Here is a 22,801-nt window from a genome sequence, read left to right as displayed (position 1 = left end):
TAAACACGTTACAAGAAAAATGTGTGTGGCTTGATGTCCGAAATTGGTTATATGGCCCCCCGACGAAAAAGGTTGCACCCCCCTGATATATAGGATAGGTAAGGTTTCTTGATCGTTGACAGATGTTTAAAAAACAGGTGTTAACGCAACGGTAAAAATTTACTACAAGTCGACTAACAAAGTTTTTTTTTTGTTTAAATGTGATCTCAGATCGGACCTTAGCCACACCACAAATTTTGCGGTTTTAACTTTTCAATTTTACTGCAAACGGTCATATACATCCTGGCTTTTCGGTAATTCACATGTGATAACACCCTACCAAAATCATTGGTGCTGTTTTGGATAAATAATGCAGGCCTGCAAAGACCAGTGTTTGTGGTTAGAACAGTGATTTGCCAATTTCTAAGCAGTGGCTTAGCCAGGGAGGGGCCAAAGGGGCCATGGCCCCTCCCAAATTTGTACATTGAGAAACTTTACTTTAGTGTAGTTTTGTCCCTCATCATTGTGGTTTCGTCTTTCAACTATCAAAGGAATGTATAAATTAATAAAAATGACTGTTGTCACCAAGTCATCAGCTGAAATCCATGTTTTTTATATTTATGTAGACATGGAATAAATCAATAAAGCGTTTGGCTGTCCCGTCGAAAAGTTTGGCAAGTCACGTGTTAGGTAAAAGCACGCCTTACGCCGAGCATTAGCAAAAAGTTGTATTACGCAGCAAATTGTTTGGCCCCTCCCCAAATTTTCTAAGTCTAGGGCCTAGACTCCAGGGCTAGGCGAATACAATAGGTCAACACGGTCGAGTTTTGTTTTATGTAGGCCTATTTAAAGTGTTATGTAGGCGTATTTGAAGTCTTGCTTGCCGTTTTATGGGTGCAAGGTTTAATAGACAATTTTTCCAAGCTCAGAAATTCTTTTCAATGAGCATTTTAGTTCTACACTGGTCTTATTAAATATCGACCGAAGAATTTTATACCCCAAACTTAATTATTGTACTTAATTATTGTACAACGGATGGCTCCGTTATTGTACACCCAGTTGGCGGTCTTTTTAGTCAGGAAAGCAGGGTGTCCTGTCAACTGCAACTTTATCACGATTACAATGTAACTTCTTTCACAGGTAAATTGTCTGTTTTTGTCGTAATTTTACATTTTTAATGAAAATTTCACTGAAATGCGATATCAGCACACAAAACAAAAACGTAACAGATTGTTGGTAAGCTTCGATTCGACAAATCGACAATTAGGACAGCTAACTATAATGTCAAAGATAATTCTGTTCTCTGTGATAGCATTTTTATCACGGAAAACATTGTCTGTATCTAATTAATAAATATCAAACTATTGACAGCAGTGAGTCATTTTATCTGTTTGATTAGGGTTTGTGTTTTTATTAATTTTACAGATAATGTGTTTGATTAAAGTAACTTTAAAATCACACACAAGTGTATTTGTGCTTTTTTATGATTGTCATTCATTTTTCAGTCAGTGATTTTCGTCACTGTAGCTCAAAGTCAATACATACACATGTAACGCTGTATTTCTACATGTGTTTTCATTTAGCTTTTTTTACAATTTAGTTTTGGCTTGTGCCTGTGCTCCACTCTCCCAAGATGTTTTTCAATGAATGTCTGTTTCTATTGAAGCTGTATTAAACTCTTTTCCACCCATTCCATTGTGCTGGGGACTTGTCATCATCATTTGGGCTGAATATGGAGGATTGGATGCATCTGACAAAATAATTGGAGTGGGTGCAATAATTCTGCTTTCAGGCCGACTCCGCATTGATGATGATGGTGGGTTTACTTGACCACTGAATGAAGTGGTCCCAGTGTCAATAGTTGAGAAATCTTGAAGATATTGTGGTCGCTTATAACTGTAATTATCATGGGCATTGTCTTGTTGCTGTTGTTCTTCATAGTGGTTTAAATCAGTGTAGCTTGCACTAAGTGCATGAGCACGTTGGTTTGGTTCCCTTCTGTTATATGACACATTTGTACGAGGAACAAACCCTCGCGCTGAGCGACTAAAAGGCTGCGGCGTTGTAGATCTTCCTGTATATTGCAAAGGTGGGGGTGGCAAACTTCTGAAGTCATCGGTCTGATTTCGATGGTTATGTGTTTCATACGAATTTGAACTTTTGGTGGGCAGGTAGTCATCGTGACGAGTTGGGTATGTGTTGTAGGGTGTAGTGTATCTTGTTTGATGGCCGCCCTCAATGGAATGAGGTTGCACACACTGGTGATTGGCGACAACATAATCTTTACCAGACCCTGTACAATCAGCAATGTCAATGTCAAAAAATTGACAGCAATTGTAGTTTTTGTTGGGATTTATGTGATTATTTATAGTACATAATGGTTCATCGAAACCAACATTGTTGGGTTTATTAAAAACATTTTGATAAATCAATATGCAGCATGATTGTTTTGGACAACAAATACCTTTAATATTTGGATTGTCCACTTCTGTTAGTGTTCCTCGTTCAATGTCATTTTTTTTCTGTTTCCTTTTGCCCCCACATGCCTTTTCCTGAAGTTGATATTTAAATATTATTATTATTATTTATAGAGCTCTCTCCAAAAGTCACACATTTTTTTAAATATCTGACTTACCTTGATTACTTCATAGACATAGTCAAACAATTCCAGGATAGTAAGAATGCTTGCTCCAATAAATAAGCCCATTTGACCACCAATATCACCTAAGAGAATGTGTTGTTATGTTAATTGTTCACCAGTGTTGCTAAATATTCCTTGTGTATAAGTTATGCATTACCCTTTGTAGTTTATATTTTGTTAATGAAATGATTTTGTGATTAGATACATCTTATAATGTTGATTTAAGATTTTTTTGTAATTACGGCTGTTAATTTATTTAACATGATACTAAACTTTTGTTACTCATTAAAACAAATTTTAAGATTTAGAATAAGACTTCTTGGATGAAGTCATGAATGTCCCATGCTTTTCACACTACTATGCTCTGTCACGTGACCTAAAATCAATGCCGGAGTTTTCTGCTTTTTGCCTACGTGTTAAGCTTTTAACCCCACGTGACAAGCTACAGAAAATTTCTGACCGCAAAATTTCGTCCGCGCATTACGCACAAACCTAAATTTCCCCCAAAAGCTTTTATCGCGATGCATACGTCACTGAGCATAGATGACGCAAGTTACTGCTTACCGAATAATCCAGGAATTTCGTAAGCCACCTTTTGTTCAATCGTTTCATAGTTGAGCGCCTCAAAGAATATGTTCAGCTTGACATAGTTGTTCCTATCAAAGTTAAAGATAATCGATTTTCACATATTTATACATGGGAATTACGTGTGTAGTGTTACGTCGTACATTACCAAATGTTACGTTTTAATGTAAGCAAAAAAATGATGGGTTTTGTTTCTAACAGATTGCCAACTTTATTGTTACTAATTTTACGTTCGACCATTCCAGGCAAATGTTAACAGCCATGTGAAATAGTTACCCATATATTCAATATTTCGTTGTGAGCTTACCGAACGTTACGTTTAATGCAAGCATTGAAGTTACTTGTTTTAGTCGGTAAGCTTTATTGCCACTAATTTTACGTACATTTCGACTATTCCAGGAAAATCTTAAATTTTTATGTAGTTTCTTAAACTGCAAGGAAATTTACAAGTAAATAAGTTTCTTGTGACCAACTGGTCATCACTTACTTTACATAATCCTCTGTTTCTTGAAACTTGTAGGCCAAATAGCTAAGCGCTTGTGTGCTGGGCAATTGGAGTGTCGACATTTCCAAGTTATATCTGTAAGGCCAGAGACGCGAGTAAGATAATGTGTTTAGTTAATTTACAGTTAGGCGACTTGCATAAGCCAATATAGTTACTTGCATAAGCCAATACGAATGGGCCGAACCGAGCCAGAACCCGAGTACTCGGTACCGAGCGTCGCTGTTCTTAATGCTCGGTGCTCGGCCGAGCAGTTGCACAAACTGACCCGAGCGTTAAATTTACATATTCATGCCCTGCTAACATATGTAACTAGTGTTCTAAAGGGTGTCTATGAACAAAAACGAATGATTTTTCAAATGCACTAGATGGAGGAAGAACGCGTACTTTATGGGCATGTAGAGCTATAATATAACACCGCCGGTGACGTAAGGGGCCTTGTAGAGCTAAAACGTAGAATGTTTTTTTACTGACGTCATAATGCACCGCGCGTGCTCGACCAAACAGAACATTTGCAGTTTTGGCACATCCCTATAAGCCAATATAGTTCAAATAATACTTTCATTGAAAAGGATATTGCCCTAATTTTAAATGTCCCCTTTTTAAGTATTGCAATTTTATATGGTTTACAATAAGATTTCTAACATTCACAGATCGAGTACCTTGTAACATCACATGGAGTCTCACAAACGCACTGCTTCACGTCTTCTTTGACCAAAAAGTCCAATGCTGAATCGGCACACTGCATGTACTGCTCGGGTGTGCAATATGGTGTATCACCTGAAAAAGGTAAATAAATTTGTGTTGTAATCTCAAGTATCAATTCATGTCAATTGTTGCTGGCTTTACAATTCCGATTTATCTTAATCTATTTAAACCAGTGGTTCCCAAACTTTTTAATATTTTTTTCAAAACGGTCCCCTTGCCATTATTTCGAGGGCTCGCGGTCCTTAAGCCTAAATGTGTATTTCATAAAAACAAAAGTTGATTGCAGGATTTTAGCTAGTTATGCAAAATTGCGCATAACACTCATGCAAAGACAACATGTAACATCACAAACAGGACAAAAACATTACGATTGTGCGCGAACAATTGCATTTTTGATAGTTGTCATTCAATAAAGGCCATTGTTTAGCAATGGAGACAGTCGATTCTCAATTCTACTTTGATTTAAACTTATTTAGTGGCACCAACTGACGCCAAATAAGATTATAGAATTACTTCAATCGCCTCGCGGTCCCCTCAAAATTGCCTCACGGACCCCTAAAGGACCGCGGACCCCAGTTTGGGAACCGCTGATTTAAACTAACAGGGCATTGCAGCTTGAGCATTGCGAATTAGTTTATTCTCTAACTATTAGTTTTTCCCTAAAAATACTATTGTAAAATTTTATAGCAGAACGCTGGCAACAAAAATGTATTATTTATACCAGTTGGTTTACACATACCAAACTTTATGCATATGTAACTAAAAGTAAGTACTGTAGTCTTACCTGGCATATGTATCATCCTGCATTTGCAGTTATCGAAAATGAACTTTGTCTCGCAAGTGATCCTGCATGCCGATATGCTGTAATTCTTAAAATGCGAATGTTGTGATTTGTCGAATCCCTCGATACATTTTCCCCAGGGGTCAGGCAAAAAGGTGATCTGAGAACAGAAAGTGCTGCTTTGCTTTGTGTTTTAAAATGCTTGTAGCGTAAGTAATGTTTTTGGCATTAAAACGGTGCTTAAAGGTTGCACATGGAAAGGTCGAAACGGGTTTTCGGTTTGTTATTTACCCTAAATGATTTAGGAAATTAACTCCTAATCACCCTCCTACAATAGTAGGATCATAAAATGTCTTTTTTTTGTTTTTTTACCTTAAAATTCAAATTTGTTGTAAACATACAAAACAATACGGGTCGAAATTTGTGTTTGTCAGAAAAGCCTTTATTACTTTAAGCAAAGGTGTTTTTTTTCGTTTTTTATGTTACGTTTTAGCTGACGTAACGTAAGGCAAGCATGTAAAACAAGATGAAAATCGAATTAGACATTATGTGGCATTTCGGCATAAATGTATAGTATAAGCATGGCACTTTGGGATAAAATATGTGTACATGAATTGGAATCCAGGCAAAATTGATATGGGGTCGTTGTGCTTAAATTTTGATAGACACACACCACAAAACAATACGGTAATCAAGCGTCTATTGATTTTTGATTTTCCGCCCATTACGACATGATAATAACTTTCCTATCCATCTTTCAGTCAACTTGCCTTACCGAACTGTATTGATCCGTTTATTGCGCAATAACACAGTCCACCCACACCCATTTTTACAAATGATATATGTTGGTGTTGTTAATCTATCATACATCGTGTATTAAGTTTTGGAAGTAATACGCTATTTTTTTTCAAAAGCCATTTATTGTTACAAGGCAAACATGTTTGCTTTGTTAACTTTTGCGTACATGTGTGTATTATCATGTTTTTCGTTTCACAAAACACTTACCCGTTGTTCTTGTGTCGCAACTAAGGTCTGGAAACCAGGAGCAACTCCAAAACCGAGTTCGTGGATAAAAGGTGGCTCGGTTTGTGAATGAATTTGAACTTTGAAGCCAGCCTCGACCGAGATTTCATCTGACAACAGAAAGAGGTATGATAAGGTTTACGCCCTTTAGCTGGCTACCAACGAAGTTTATCCTTTTTTATGAAATCCTGTTTCAAGAAATGACTATTTTTGTGACCTGTTGCAAACATGCTTCGGACTTTTGTTGTAACTACCAAACAATTTGCATCACTAAAAACCGTGATGGTCAATTGTTCTACATGCATTAGAACTACTTATAAATGCTTTTTATACCAATGCATTTGGTGCACACAACTCGATTAGACTTTCGAGCTTTTTTAGTCAATTATAAAACAATTATCATGTTTCTACCAAATGATACGTATTCTGTTTGGAAAAATCGTAATTACAGTTATGACTTTAAAAATCAAGGGATTACTCTAATTATTAAACGATCGACAAAAAAAAGAAATCTAATTTTTACGGCGCGGTTGTATCAACATTGTTTATCTGCTCTAAATGATGTCGAATACATTTTTTTCCAACCTGTTTCCTTCCATACTGGCATGTATTGGTCTTGCTGGGTATCAAGAAGGATTTCCAACCCGTTGTCGACTCCTCCCTTGAGGGTTTTCAGCGGCGGCGAATTGGTCCCAGAATTGAACGTGTAGCATTTTCCGTATCTCGTGTAGACCTGTGGGGAGATCGGGGATTTTTTATGTCAAGTATTACGGTTCGATAAAGTTTGTTTTACATGACAACACGTCACACGTTATTGGATTAGCATGCAAAATATTACTCAAAGATATCGCTGTATTAGGTGTCCTAGGTTTAGAAGATGTTTTTTTGTGTGCTGTATTGAGATCCCTTACTGCAAAATTGCATGGGTTAAAATGCCAGTGTTTCAGCCAGCGTCTAATCCTGACATCACCTAGGCTTGGGCCAATCTCTACAGAATTGTCGTAGAATGTTTGCGATATAAGTTTGCTGTTTATTTTATTCAGCACCAAACATAAAATAAAACGTTGTCTGATGGTTTCTTTTATTAGGCGAAATGCACAATAAAACACTTCCCACAAAACACATCAATGTCATAAATGTATATACTTACCGGTATCCAATATTTAGAACCTTCACATGGGGTTCCTCTGTACCTACACCTCTTAACCGTACCCTTCATTTCATGCCCAGTGCGATTGTAGAACTCAAACATATCGAACTTCTTGTTTCGCGGTTTGTAATCAGACCTTTGCACCAATATTGGTTGAAGTTTTCTTGAAACGTCTGGCCAAGTCCTGTTGTCTTTGAATCTACATGTACAGTAAAGCATTTTGATCATATTATACAAGCGTAAAGTATGTTTAAATTTATGAAATCACGTTGGCTTGTTTTGCGCTAAGATACGACATACTTTCGCATGCTGTGTGTAGTATTTCATATAATTACGAGTCACCGGAGACTCAGTACGAGGGATGGAGACAGCAGTCGTGTATAATAACAGACTGAAAAGTAGTTCTACTTTCATATACATGCCATTTTTACGCAAGGATTACTGGTTGTTTAAAAACGTTTATGCAATACACAATCATATCGTCTATAGTGAATGGAAAGTTTAACCAAATTTAACAAAAAACTCTCTATTGGGATGTCTGTGAGAAAATAAAATGCACTCACGTGACTTGCATACTGTAGTCGTCGTTCAAAAGGCCTAAAATTTTTCCAGCATAGTAAAAGTCATCGGTGGTGATAGCACTTAGACGAAACGAGTTCATATTACAAATGGTAATGGCCGGAAAGTTCATTTCCAATGCTTCCTCTTCATCTAGTTTGGTCACGTGTGGATGTGAACGGTAATAACTGTATCTGTCGTATGCCTGAGAAATGGCAATGATGTAGTTACATAACGAAGGTATTATTTGGCAGTGTTTCTTCTCCACAGTATATAATGCACAAACGCTTTAACTTGGCGGTAATGTCACATTGAATGCCTAACCAGATTGTCAACAGCGTAAACGTATTTTGAGTTTGTTGTGCACAAATGGCATTGGTGTTGTTTGTACTATATTTTTGAATCGAAAAGTTTTTAAATGATTCCACGATTAAGCTTTTGACTTTATTTGGATTATTGTCCTTTGAGCTGCACATGTAAAATTTTTATCCTTTAATTGAATGGACGAGTGTGGCAAACAAAATCTGCTTTCAATCGATCCTCTCTTGCTTGGACATGTTATACCAGCAGTAGATTTGCGTCACTTGACGGTTACTATGGAAACGGGTGGAATTTATTTTCTTTTAGTTATCGCAAAGACTTTTCTTCGCCTTGATGCTAAATTTCATATTTCATGTTTAAAAGATGAGGCCGTAAAAAAATATATTTTTTCGTTGGTTACTACAGTAAACCTCGGTTAACCCGGCCTGTTAGGATACAAAAAATGTCCGGATTAGACGAAGATCCGGCGTAACCGATGTTGATTAGTTCATGTCTTACCACATTACAAATCGTTTGTACCTCGAGATTAGGCGAAGATCCGGATTAACCGAATACGGTCTTACCGAGGTTTACTGTAATATCAAAGTCCACCAGAAAGAGTCAATTTTTTTTACCTGAACCAGAAATAGACTAAGCGATGAAAAGAATGCGACTGCCCACAATGCCTTTCTCAATGTAAACCTTCCAGAAGTAATGATGTGGCTTATACCGTGAAATGTCGAATTGGATGCAAAAAATACAAAATCTGATGGTTTTAGATCTTGACCATTTTTGTCCTGTAAAAAATACCAAACCGTGTGTGATCTGTATTTTTAAAGAAATACATCAAAATCAATTCGTGAAAGCATTTATGTTTTACGAAACTTAAGAGTTTAAAGGAGCGTGTAACTTGATGTTAAATGTGTATCTTTTTGGACATGGTATTGTTTTGCGAAACAGTAGAGATATTGGTCTTAAAGTATAACTTAGTTTAAAGTGAAATCAACCCCTTCCAATCGCAGTTTTCCGGTGATTGATGTTCTCAACAAAACCAAAAAAAAACAATGTATAAACATTAGGCCAAACAGAATCAACTGGTATACAGAATATATGCACAGGATATATATTTCACCAAAGTTTTTTGGCATCTTCAGTTCCTTATTCAAATAGAATTCAAAAATATTGGTTATATAATGCTGGTAAAGGTCCGAAAATTCTCTTCCCATGCCGTAAAAATTCTCATTTGCGTCTTGAGGGTTTGATCTCCCCAAGGAGACGAATACGAATCATTCGTAATGGGAATTAAAAACTCCTTGTAGCCAATCGCTTTGGGAATAATACCTTCTGTTGTTTGGCTGTAGTTTATGTGCACACCTTAATTTGTTATTCCCGAGAGGACCGTGGACAAGACACGGACAAGATGGTCCGAGCTGCTCGTATATTTACAATCATTGGTTTTAGATTCATTTAAGTTAGGAATCCATCCGAAAGGAAATCTTGCATGTTATTTTTTTGTAAACAAAATTTATGGCATAAAATAAGTTGAAAATAAAATGATTTTTACCCCTTTTTAACATGAATATTATTTTACTTTACAAATTCCATGATTCGTAACATGGAATTTTTAGAATCAAAAAAAAAAAAAGTTTGGCAAAAACGGTGTAGAACCTGGTTTGGATGCTCTTACAAACAGCATAGCGCGTTTCAATTTTAAAAAATCTTAAAGTCATTTACATACCTCATCTTCTGAAGACTTGATTGACGCATTGGCTCTCGACGACTTTCTACTTTGCACATTGTCTTCGAAAATAGGCTCGAACTTGATATCGTCAGGAACTTCTTGCTCACGCATTTGTGGACGTGCTGTCGGTCCGGATTGATTTCTTTCAATCCGCGACAGTGAGGCATAAGTTACACCGGTCAAAGGCTCATGTGTGGTAATCACATTGTCACTTGCCGACCAATTATTGTTTGCATACATTTCTGTAATTTATTCTATGTTCTGCACAACATATACCTTGTTTTGGACAAATATTTTTCAGCTACAATTAATGTAAAATAAGGTCTCAAACACTGTTAAACTATTCACTCTTGTTACCTGGACATCTGATGATCTTTCATATACACTGTAGTCGCTAAAGACATTACTACAGTTTCTTAAACCGTAAACGATCAGCAAACTATATCTTTCTTTCACGTAAGACAAAATTAAAACTGCTTTTTTTTTAGTTTTTTTTTTTTTAGTTTTTTTCTCCACATACAGTTGCTCCAGCTAAAAAATGTTTTATCAGAAATAAACTTTTATCAGAAATAAACTTTTACCACAAATATTGAGCTTACCCGATGTATGACGCACATAGTGTATCAAACTCGCTGTGTAAGACAGTCATACAACTAGGTTAAAGTTCTTACGATTAGAAGACGCGGAAAAGCCCCCAACAAAACTATGATAAGACAAACTTGTCCTTATCCTTATCGAGCTTTTTATCTGCTGCTATTGGCTGCGACCTTTACCTCCAAACCTAACTTCCTCACCTCGTTTTAAACATTGCTTCCACAAGTTGCCTTTTTCGTTGTCACCAAGCAGGCCAAGGGTGGCTGTCGTGCCCTGTTGTCCCCATGCAACTTTCTGCCCTAAAAGCTTCCGCAAACTGTACTTTCGGATGTGAAAGATGCTGCATTAATGAAAACTCAACAAGCAATAATATCGACCCTAATGTTCAAATCTTCTAACTGTGCCATTTCAGCCACCTTTCGAGACGTTGTAGTGTCAATACCACCTCTTCCCGAACAACAGTACTCTTATCACGTTGTCGGTACATTATGGCCATTAAACAATGCACTGTGATCCCAGGAGACCAGCAAAATAACCGCACTGACAGACTGCTCCTATAACGTCTCGACTCGATGAATTTATTTCCTCAAGAAAGCTACCGTACCGTGGTCGCTAGGCAACGAAGCGAAGAAGTACAAAGCTGGGGATGGGTTTTGTGATTAAGAGTGTGTGACATGAGTAATTAACGACTGAAAGGCAATTTTTGAAGGACGGTAATAGTGGTTGCAAATTGTTGCGTTGTTGTAGTTTACGAGCGTTGCATTCATTGACTGGTCCCACAGCGGTACGACGAGCCGATATTGATTGGTCACGTGATCGAAAAACGCGACTTTTGTGCGTGTTTAATTTATTGAAAAATGTGTCGCCATCAAGTCACTTGTCAACAGTGGGGCAACACGGGACCCTTTAAAGCCTTTAGATTGAAACTCTTGCTTTTATTTTAGAAAAACGACATTATGTCGCGTTAATTAACTTCTATTGTACCCATTCATGCAGCACTGTAGAGGCAATGGAACTTATGGAATGTTTTTGCCAATTTTCCCCTAAGGAAATTTACTAACAATAGATATGAAATTACTCAATGGAATTAAGATGAACTAAGGGTTAATTACATGACACATTTTGTGTCGTTGATTAAAACCCTGCTTGTCGAAACCTCGTGGATCAAATCCTAGGCCAAACAAATTTAACTAACTTAATTCTGTTTGGTTTCGGGTTTTATGCACAAAATTTCGAAATATATTGATGCAAAGGACAGTTATGTTTTGAAAACTGCAACAGTAGGCTTTGATTTAAGGACAAAAAAACTATACTTTATTTTAAAGACTTTTATGTGGTTTTACGCTACACCTAAATGTTTATAGGTTCATGAGTTTCAGTACATATATTTTTATTGTAAGGTGGTAAAACTAATGGTAAAAGTAAACCAGTTTGTCCTTTAGGAAGGGCTATATTTGGAACAACTTTGTCATGCAGAATGTTTGATGATTCTAGACTTTGACAGACCGAGAAGTCACTGACTTTTGCACGTCCTTTACTTTTGACTTCTAAAGGTTGAAAAATCAGGGGACACTTCATTGAACATTCCTAATCCTTATACCATGGCGCGTACTATCAATTAGCGGCATCAGTGTCGGTCTAGAAAACAGCCTATCCCACTGTATCATTAAAGAGGCATTGGCAGCATTAATATTTCATGGTCATTTTCCTGCGAAAGTCCCATGGGAGCCCGAACAAAGCCATCAGACTCTGCCGCTGCTTCTTTTCTAGTCATTGTTTTACACCAGCTTGCCTCGTGTTTACTGATAATTAGCGGCCCTTGGATATCGGAATGTCCATTACAGGGACTTGTATAAATGTCACGCCGCTAAGAAGATCCCATTAGCTGGACTTGTTTTGTTGTCAACAAACTTTTGTTCTTGCATTGAAAACTAACTTTGGATAATGCGGAAGATTTTAACGCCGTCCATGTTACTTTAATATTATGTACCTGGGACTAGTTAGATTTTAAGCTTAATTATTTTCCGTCAATTTTTTGCTTTGCTTGGAAAGCTTCGGTTTTTGAGGTGTAAATTATTACTTTCCCTCATAATTAATACAATTTGTACTTGTTAAAAATCTTACTTTTCCATTAGTCTTTTCTAGATGAAGACTGAACAAAGTTTGGAACACTATACACGGATCCGTTCATAAGTTTAATGACGAATATAACAAAGTTGGTTTAGTAAGGGATTTTCCATCTTAACTACGTTTAGACCAAATGTAGGTGTTGCGTTTTGTAAGCTTTTGCCGTGCTTTGTTAAATTAAGGATGATATTTTGTTTAAGAGTCGGGGTGAAAACCGAGTCATATTTGTAAGACGTAACAATATATCGACGCCATACATTTTTTTCTTTGAATGGTAAACGTTTCCGCTTGTTCATTTACAAAACTTGTTATTTCATTTTTTGAAGTATAGGGTTTAAAGAAACTGACATTTTATCATTACATACTACATGTCAGGTTTTGGTCTAACAACAGACTTTACCATTATTACTGACTACCCGGGTACTATAAGAGCTCTACCTAACGCAAAAAAAGAAACGATGGCGATCACGTGACTGCGTGGCAAGTGAAAGGTCGCAAAGGACTCTGGAACTCTTTAGCGTGCCCTGGCGGTTAAGCATCACAATTTATTTAACCTCTAGGGGGTATTGTAGGGTTTGGCTGAGATGGTACATGTTGTGATTGTTGTTTGGTTGACAAAGGGAAAAGGCCAAAAGGATTGGTTTAGTTTAGCTATTTCATTCGAACGTTTACAAATACTTTTACACTTTTGATCATGAAATACTGTCAACCCTTTGTCTGTTTGTATCCTTTGTGCAGAAATAATGCAAACTTATATATTGTGTGAGGAGTGTATATGTCTAAACTCTAAACTGATGAACTTATGCGCCTTAGCTGCAACCGATTTTTGCGCAATGCGCCAAAGTGGCCCATAAAAAATGTCCTAATGCGATTTATTTGAGTTGCTTAACTAGGCTTGTGAAGTCCTATCTGTCCAATGTGTGACATGCGCAAATGACCTGCCCTAATCATTGTTTCTGATTATTATTTTTGCACGGTTTATTTGTTTACGGCAGTTTATGCAAAAAATATTTGCCACCCATTCGCTGTTTAAAAAAAAACAGTACTATTTTAAACAGTAAAAAACAACGATTACCAAGGTTACGTGTTGTAGATTGCAGCGTGATCAATGCAGCACCGCCATTGTAATTATCCTTGTAGGTGGTTGCCCACCGCCGGGGCTAATGCATTTTTTATGTCGGCACGTGCCCAAAATCAGACTTAGACCGAATCGCAGGGACCTTATCCACTGTAGTCCCATGTTTCAGAGTCCACAAATTTGTTTGTGATGAAGATTTGGAAAATGAGGGTCTTTAATTATTTATGCCATTTCGGCTACGGTTGTTGTCTGGACCTTCTGCTTGCTTGGAAACAGATTTTCTTGCTGATGTTACAAGTAATGCTGCCATATGTGGTTACATATAAAATTATACATAATGCATCCATGTTGCTTGTAAATCATTGTGCGTTATAGGGTTGCAATGTATAGAAATGTGAACTGGGATTCCATCTCAAGTAGGACAATTACCGCAACATTACATGTTTGTAACTTTGTTTTAAAACCAGTATTTGAGATATATTTTGAAAGTATTTAACTGTATGACGTTAAATAATACAAAATTAAATAATAAAATAGTCACAAACATGACCACACCAAGTGTTTTTGAACACCCTTCGAGGGTAATTTAAAAAAATATCATTTTAAATTCAAAGTATTTTACATATAGCCTACATGTATATAAGTCGTAATGTCCAAATACGGTCTTGGAATAATTACTATTTTCTTGTTCGTATTTTTTATTATATTTGCTGTGATGAATTTCAACTGTTGAAACTCAAAAACTGCGAAAAATGTTCCTTGTGTTCGTGGCAAAATAAATTTTAATAATTTTTTTACCTCCACCTAATTAGTGTAATATCTTATTGTGGTGATGCGTTTCGAATAACTACAATTTTTACTTTACAAAAAATAATAGGCTTTATATTTAACCGAAAACAGGTAAATTGTAATTAGCAACACTGAAAACAGCAAAGCCAAAACGAACACTGAAGTTTTTCTGCCACATTAATCAAATTGCGGTCAGCATGTCTCCGAATAAACAGGGGAATTCTAATCACAGAAGATTTAATACTTGCGCACGCCGACGCTCATTGATCGTTAAAAACTTTCGCCAGGCGCCTCACTGATCCCTGTTGAGAAACTATGAAGGTGCTATTTGCTGGTAAATCGATAGTTACGAAGCGGTGGCTTTAGAGATGAACTGTCTTGGGGTCTATCTGATAGTATTAATAGCAAATATAGTTGCTGCATTGTTTCACGTGCGTCACGTTGTGCATTGGCCCTTATAAATGTATTTTTAGAAATATATTTCTGCCCAGATAAGACAAAAGCGACGTTTAAAGCATAATCTTGATCAACATCTCACTAAAGCGGCCTCTTAAGCTATGATATGATTGTTGTGGACTTTGTATTTTGATACACTCTTAAGGTGCATTTGACCAAGTGCGTTAACCAACTGGAAACTTTCGGGCAAAACTTAATCTTGATAATACTTAAAAGCGTACAGTCAGTGTATTTTTAAGGCCAAACTTGGATTTGACATTGTTCTTAGATGTTTTATTTGACAACGTTCTGTTATGTTTTTTGAGTAGTTGCAAACTTCCGCGTGTAAAAGATCAATTTGATAAGTTTTTTTTAGATCGTTTAGTTTGTTTGTAACATGAAACACACCATACCGCATTTAGTAACAGCTCAGCAAGCCACATGCAAACAACACCTATTCGGTTGAATATAAGCTTTTCATACCTCAATAAACGACGTATGGTTGCAAGTGTCTCCTCTATATTTGCAGCCCAGTAGATAATCCTTTATGTTGTGTCCAGCACGAATATAGAACTCGGACATGTTGAAGTCTTTACTCCCCCTTGATTGAAATAATTCGACATTTAGGTAAGAGCACCATCTTGAATTTTTATACTTTGTCGCGAAATTAGGTACATTCGAATTTTTGGTAGTCTGTGTGAAACTCGACGTGATTGTCATTGCGCTTAGGTTTATGTGACTAATCAAATAATCTAGTTTTTTAACGACTTTTTCACTAAGTTAAAACCTTATTTTTTGCATCTTATCAAAGCACCTTAAAATTTACTTACTTAAAACCATTGAAGTTGGCAAGTTGCTCTATTCTCTCTTTAATTCTGCGCATTTTGGGTTGTAGTGAGGGATCAAGACTGTCGATGTCATCGAAATACGCAGGTCGTATTAACGTATCGTTGTTGTTCAGAAAGCCCAGGAATTTTCCTGTGATGAATTTAATAAACTTAGGGTTGGTGTTGTGATGCAGAAATGTTTTTCTGTCAAATCTATCGCATTTTTAAGGCTTAAAGGTTGTCGCGTTTATTATGTGATACACTATAAACAGTAGAGCTATGTTTGTTTTTATAGGTGTATTTTCTAAATACTCAAGTACAAGAGAAAAGTAAAGCCCGAAAAAGATTTATCCTGTGTTTTACGTTTGTCTTATGGTGCAGCTTGTTTTATAACTCTCACGTCTTTATCATTTCTGATTCCAATTTTAGCCAATTCTTCTCATTTTTCAATTTCTAAAGAGCTTTTTACCCACATACAAACTTTCCTTTCTAGTACACCACGATGTAAAGGTTGTTAATCAAAACGGCAATCTCCGGAATTCAGTTTGCTCACCAAATTTAAACCAAATTGGCTTGGAACTATAGAGGTTAAGTTGGAATAAGCCGGAACCTGATGTTGTTTTCGATTTTTTATGTATTTTGTTTAAATTTATTCTTTTTTACCGTACTGGACCTCTGTCAAACATGCTGGCTGAATAACAAAACATTTTTACTGTTATATTTTGCTTACCGACATGGTACATATCGTTTTTTGTCATTTCTCCAAATCGCAGCTCGTTGAGATTGCAGATAGTTACTGCAGGAAAGTTCAGGTCTCCCGCCGTTACTTCATCGATTTTTGTCACATGGGGATAACCTCGGTAGTAGATAACGCGGTTGGAACTCTGATAATTAAAATTTGCATTTAAGGCAAATCATTTCATGTAAATGACAGGATTGTGTTATTTATTTCACGATTAAAAAACTAAATTTTAGGTCAGACTTTTGCAAATAAGTTTTCAATATAAACTGATGCTGAATTCGAAACACGTTCCAAAGATATATTTCTATTTGAATAAGGAACTGACGGTACCAATTTTTGGCGAATTATTTATTTTCAAGCTTTTACACCGACTGATGTTGTTTTATTTAGAACGTATTTCCATATTCGGCATTGTATTTTGACAAAAGAGTTTTAAATTTGCTTATCATAGTAAAATACTGCTCACTCCATTTGATTCTCAGTTAATAAACATATTTCCATGTAAAACGTCAGGATGTTTCTACAATTACTTCGTTTTTGCCTGACCAAGTTACACTACCCTTGCTTATTTTAATTTACCTAAAGATAGGAGTAGTTATACCGTATATATCCAAACGTCGCAATGTTTTAACCATACAAATTTGCGTGTATTCGCTTTCTGAGAACATTTAAAACTTTTGTTTAAAACTTTTCTCAAATTGGTTCTTACTTGTAAAAGAAAGAGTGTAAGACTCGTAAGAAACGCCACGGTCCAGGCAAATCGTCTCAGCGACGAATGGTGAAGAGCGAAAATGTGGCTAAATCCATGTAAAGTTGACGAAGCAGAGAACATGTGAATATTTGAAGGTTTGTTGAGATCGTCGGTGTTTTCACTGGTTGTGGTGCTGGTGACGTCATCGTCATTATTGCCGAACTGTAACGTAATCTCATTTCGGTTTCTTAGGGACGCTGAGAGACTGGTGACTTCGTTGTTTTTCATTTCAGATTTATATCTAGTATCAAGTTCGTTTTATGTAAAACAAAGACGCTACACAAAAAAGGAAAAAATTAAAATGTTGAGCGTTACTATCGTAAGTTGGAAAAGTTTTCTTCTTATTTGTAAATTGAAGTGATTTACGGCTCTTTTCAAAACGGATAAATTCTTCCCCTCCTGTCTTCACGTTTTAACGCATAAAACAGTACTAAAGTTGTATATAATTGTCAAAAAATGTAAATTATTTTATCACCCATCAATTCAACCGATGTTATAATAATCAATAGTACTTATGACAAAAAAATCTTCACACTAATATGTAAACTTTTTAATAAAAATTTTACGTCAACTTTTGCTGCATCAGTTTAACACTATTTTAGTGCAATCTAAATGGAAATCTATAACTTAACTATTGCTACTCTCCCCACTGAACCAATTCACCACTGCGCAGAATGTTACCCTCGCATGTCAAACTGTCCTGAGCGTCAGTATCAAAATACAACAAGGTTCACCGCAAAAATATCATTACTAGAAACTCTCGTGTCATTGATTTGCTTTCACGTCATGCTTGTCTTTGTTCCCGACCGCCGTGGCCGAATTGGACGCCTGTGACGAATTAAATTACAGTGATTTTGATTATTTTTCTGCTGGAAATAATTATTCTTCGCGTTAATGCACTCTTTTGAAATCTTGATATGATGCTCTATCGATTTTGCATCATGTCTGCTAGTGCAAACTGCGTTTGACTGCATGCTGCTCGTCTACCGGGGCAGGATTGCAGGGCTTTGCCGCAGGTCACGTATGCTGTCACACTGTTAAGCAAAACTACTAGAGTTTAAAATCAAGGTAAATAAATCCTGGTGTTTGACTTAAATGTTGCGTCTTTCTCTTTCCAAAAAAATATGATGAAACACACTCTCCTGGTACTGTACTGTTCCATTTGATTTCAAAACTTAAACTAAACCTTTACGAGGCACGACAGCCTTGGAAATATTGTTGATAATTCAACTCGAATGCCTTTTAAGAATTTTTTTTACATGATCATGGATTCTTTTTTCATCCGTTGAGGTGAGATGACAGCTTAACATCTTTACCAAGAGCATTTTAAATACACGTCACAATACTCTATTTGAATTTGTGTTTGTTACAAACAACGTGCATTAGGCGTGCTATAGAGGTGTACTATATACATACATATATACATATGGATTTATTCCTGGACGTTATATGCACCAGTGAGCAAAACGTCTGTAACGATAAACTAATCATCCACTGCTACAAGTCTGCCAGGCGCCTTAGTCGTCCCACAGCTAATCAGTCCCTGTTCAAAATCCATTTCCTAATTCCATTAGAAAATCCCCGATCAATGACCAGGTAGAAACTTCCATACTTCTGATCTCTGTCGACTTATCACGTTCAATTCCCCAATTTCAAGATATCGGCTGGCGACAAAGCCTATTTGATTGCAATGATTTTTGTAAATATGTCAGGTACCTGCTCGTATACAGGCCACTATTTAACTATTCCTAACAACTTAAAAACTTTGATACAGAACAACTAGATCGCAAACTTTGCAAACTGTTGCGAGTACGCATATACATTAAACAATCGAAAGATTCTGAAAAACTTTTCTTAAGTACGGAAAAAATGCAAGCAGTGAAATTATGCTTGTAGGTATGTAAGTTGTACAATAAAAGTTCGTTTGTCACACTGATGCCTTGCCTGAAATAGATAAAAAAATCAAGTGAAACGACTTCCTGTGACCTTAATAACCAATTTCGAACTGAAAAAGTTCAAATCAACGAAGTTAACCTGCACAACATCATACACTTTTTGATCATGTATTAAACAAAGCTACGAACACCTCTTGCTTAATGATATGCTTGCGTATCACCACATACTTGTGGCAACGATGTAATATTTTCGCAACAATATAAAGCTTTTTTTGCATTGGACATGTGGCCAGTTTGCAAATTCACACCTACAAACCTTACCTTAAAGGACACAAACACCAACCACTTTAAAACTTCTTTGCTGTTACCAATTACTTTTTTAACACTGTCCTCTAAATTAGCATGCTGCCTTTCACCTGACTTGATCTATTGTGTTTCGAATCTAATCAGCAACGTATAGTGGTGCTACACTTAGCAAACCGTCTTTGTCTGTCGATCAACTTTTCTTCACGTTCTGTGCGAGCAATTCCCTAAAGCATTGATTATGTCATAACAAAAGTCCGACCATCGATTTTTGCTGTTTTTTTCTAAGGTTAATAAGAACAAGCCCACACGCCTAACCCGTCGAGACGTCGCCATTGACCCTTCTCAGTTAATGGCCAATGAGCTTTCCTATTAAGCTTATCTCTTTCCATCATTATATGCCTGTCATGTATAGCACAAGGCAATCCTCAACGGCTCTGTTTGATGCATGTTATCACCTTGTGATGATTTACAGGTTAAATCGTTTTTGCAACATATTTTTTGTCTTAAAAGTTGTTCATATGGATCTTTAAAACGCAATCGTTACTGTTCAATAAACAAACGTTTTTTTGCAAGTGGCCTTGTATCAAAATGTGCAATTTAATAACCGTTAAACCACGAAAAAATGTTTTCCTAATCAAACTGCAAATACTCGAAATAGTGGCGCTTTTTTAATGCTGCATTCGTAACCCTTTTCTGCTTGACTGGCGACTCGGTGCAAAAGTTACCTCTAACCTCCAGTAACTGTTGCAAGATAGAAAAACACACCTTTTTAAAAGTGAATTTGCAAGTTTTCATTCTTGATAGTAAACTGCATGTTGTATTAAAAAAAATAACCACAAATGGACTTTTTTAACGCTGTATGAGTTTGCAAGAGTATAACCTGTTAAGTTTCAAATCGGCTCACACTATACGCGACCAAACTGTGTTTCTATAATACTTTACCATAACTCACAACAAACTGTTGCACATCTCCAGTCCTTTCACTGTAACAGCCAATAACATCGTCGATGAGCATTTCAAACCCCGTTAGCGACCCAACCTTGCTTCTTTAAAGACTCCGCTGACTCAGTTGGTGTCAGACTGGGTCGATTTAACTGCTCTTTAATCTCGTCTCGTTTTTTCTTGCCTGCTCGCCGTCCCATGTGGAATCATCCTTTCGCGCATATACTTGTTTCAAAGGTGATCGACATAGAATTACATTTCTGTATCAAGTCTGCCTGATGACCGGATATCACTTGTCATAGTTTCCATAAACTTTGATGACATTTAACCATCAAATGTCTGGTTTTGTCTGGTAGCATATTTCGCAATGTTCGATGGTTTTAGAAAGAATTTATAGAAACAAAGACTACATCGTTTATACCGATCTTTTTTTGTTTTGTTTTTGTGATTGTGTTTTTGTATAAAATTCATTTCCCCACTTATGTGTTCTCAAAATGTCATCCTACCCCTGTGCCAAACTTATTTTCTCTAAATATGCAATTCAAGCTTCTTTTCTGCGCGGCAGGTGTGCCGCTTGTTTTTCGGCTTTTATTGTGACAAATTTCCTACATGTGGTTTTATAGGTGATTTACCAGTTCGACAAAGATATGCCCAGTTTTCCTGGATAATCACACAACAAAGTGTTGTTTTTCTGTGCATTCAAAGAATTAAGCCTCTTTATCTTTGTATGTCAAAGGGGTATTTGAATTCTTGGAACTGCTAACGATAGGCAGAAGCACTTGCAAAATACCACCTTCTATCGAATTTTTTACATTTTACAGTCACGTGCCCATGCAAGAGCATTGACCAAAAATCATCGTCAAAATCCGGCCAGCGTTAGTTGCTCAAATTAATAATTAAAATTGGATCGAAGAGTCCTGGAAGCAAGGCATTGGCGACAATCCGCCAGAGATGAAAATGGATTTAAACTCGTTCGCTATGGAGCGATGACATGTTCAACATGCTTGTCGCGTTTAATCAGCCTGAACGAATCAAAAATAAGTCTGCTTCGTCACGGGAATCTGTCCAATCACATACCTCGTTTAGAAAAGTTTCGAGATTATTTCTACTTTGCGTGACATTTAGTTGACTTTCACGTCAGATGTTCGGCGACGTTTTTGACGTAGTATCGATTTTGTAAATGTCAGAGATGAAACAAAATACCTGATGCTTAAACATCTTTTCTCTGATGAGTTTCTGGTTATATTTCTTGTCACCCAACCAATTCAGGTTTTGCATCACTTTTCCTAAACTTTTAAAACTCAACTTTTGATGAGTTTTCTGCAGACAAACTTGAAAGACGAACTTCGAATATCATTAGATAACAAATCTTACATGAATCCAGTGGTGGGATTTAGCCAGTGATGGGATTAATTTTTTTTCAGCCGGTTCTTTTACAAAAATCATGTTTTTAGCCGGTTCTGGTTCAAAAAGTCCATTGACAGTAACCAGTGATTCTAACCGGTTCGCTGATCTCACAAAATTTCGTGAGACGGTTCTGTAGAACCGGTGCGAACCGGCTGAATACCACCACTGGATTTAGCCCGTTCGCACCGGTTCTCTAGAACCGTCTCACGAAATTTTATCTTTTTGTAACAGTACCGACTGAAAAATATAACTTTCGTGATAGAATCGTCTGACAAAAATTTGAATCCCACCACTGCATGAAGCAAACAATAAACAAGTTTTAAAACTGCAAGAAAATTTACAACTTGATATTTCGCTGCCTGATGTGTCTTTAGATTGACAAATGTTGTATTTCGTTACTTACGCAGACTTTTTTAGATATTAATTGTCTATGTATGTTTAAAGATTAGTGGTTTCATCTTTTCAGTTTTTGAATAATTCCACTTTGTGATAGTGTCGTCGCCGCCTATTACGTAATTTTGTACACTGGATCACAACAAAGTTTCTGTCCCAATGGCAGATGTATTTGTTCAGCTGCAAGGTGGCGTGAGTACCAACTGTCTCTGATACTCTCATGTTATTTACTGTTTGGTAAACCCATTCATTGCTTTGGTAAACCCATTCAATGTTGTTTCACACAACTAAACATATATTCGTTTTAACATCTGTTCGCGATACTGTAAATTGCATTGGTACACAAAAATGGCGTATCGGTAAATTGTTTCTTAGTTTGCTACATTGTGTTACATTGATTTAAATCGTCCTCAACTGCTGCCTTTAGCTGCGTAAATACTGAGTTTTCACTGTATGAAGGGCAAAACACCAACACAAAACATTACACAGAAATTTTTTTTGTACAACATAAAACAAAAAGCGAAATAACAGAACGTTTTTTGTTTCA

At 36.6% G+C, this 22,801-nt stretch overlaps 1 protein-coding gene across 2 annotated transcripts; it reads right to left on the bottom strand.

Moving 5' to 3' along the window:
* Positions 1 to 1,031: 1,031 nt before the first annotated feature.
* On the bottom strand, positions 1,032 to 17,583 carry LOC145217439 (acid-sensing ion channel 1-like). Of its 2 annotated transcripts, none has more exons than XM_080084704.1 (13): positions 17,270 to 17,583; positions 16,549 to 16,702; positions 15,822 to 15,969; positions 15,475 to 15,592; positions 6,805 to 6,952; positions 6,202 to 6,329; positions 5,200 to 5,356; positions 4,370 to 4,487; positions 3,693 to 3,785; positions 3,185 to 3,276; positions 2,615 to 2,703; positions 2,444 to 2,531; positions 1,032 to 2,272 (listed from the first exon to the last, which is right to left on the bottom strand). In XM_080084704.1, the coding sequence occupies exons 1-13, from the start codon at positions 17,537 to 17,539 to the stop codon at positions 1,620 to 1,622; spliced, it is 2,256 nt and encodes a 751-aa protein (XP_079940830.1). In that variant the 5' UTR covers positions 17,540 to 17,583; the 3' UTR covers positions 1,032 to 1,619. The 2 variants fall into 2 exon arrangements, with proteins under 2 accessions (XP_079940830.1, XP_079940829.1); XM_080084703.1 differs by lacking the exons at positions 15,475 to 15,592; positions 15,822 to 15,969; positions 16,549 to 16,702; positions 17,270 to 17,583 and adding exons at positions 7,370 to 7,568; positions 7,933 to 8,132; positions 8,863 to 9,024; positions 9,966 to 10,418 and having other exon boundaries at positions 1,040 to 2,272.
* Positions 17,584 to 22,801: the final 5,218 nt, after the last annotated feature.

Source organism: Phallusia mammillata, chromosome 3 (genome assembly GCF_965637545.1).
Source record: "Phallusia mammillata chromosome 3, kaPhaMamm4.hap1.1, whole genome shotgun sequence".
NCBI lineage: Eukaryota > Metazoa > Chordata > Ascidiacea > Phlebobranchia > Ascidiidae > Phallusia > Phallusia mammillata.
Note: the sequence above shows the minus strand (reverse complement) of the source record. Positions and strands in the feature narration are given on the sequence as shown.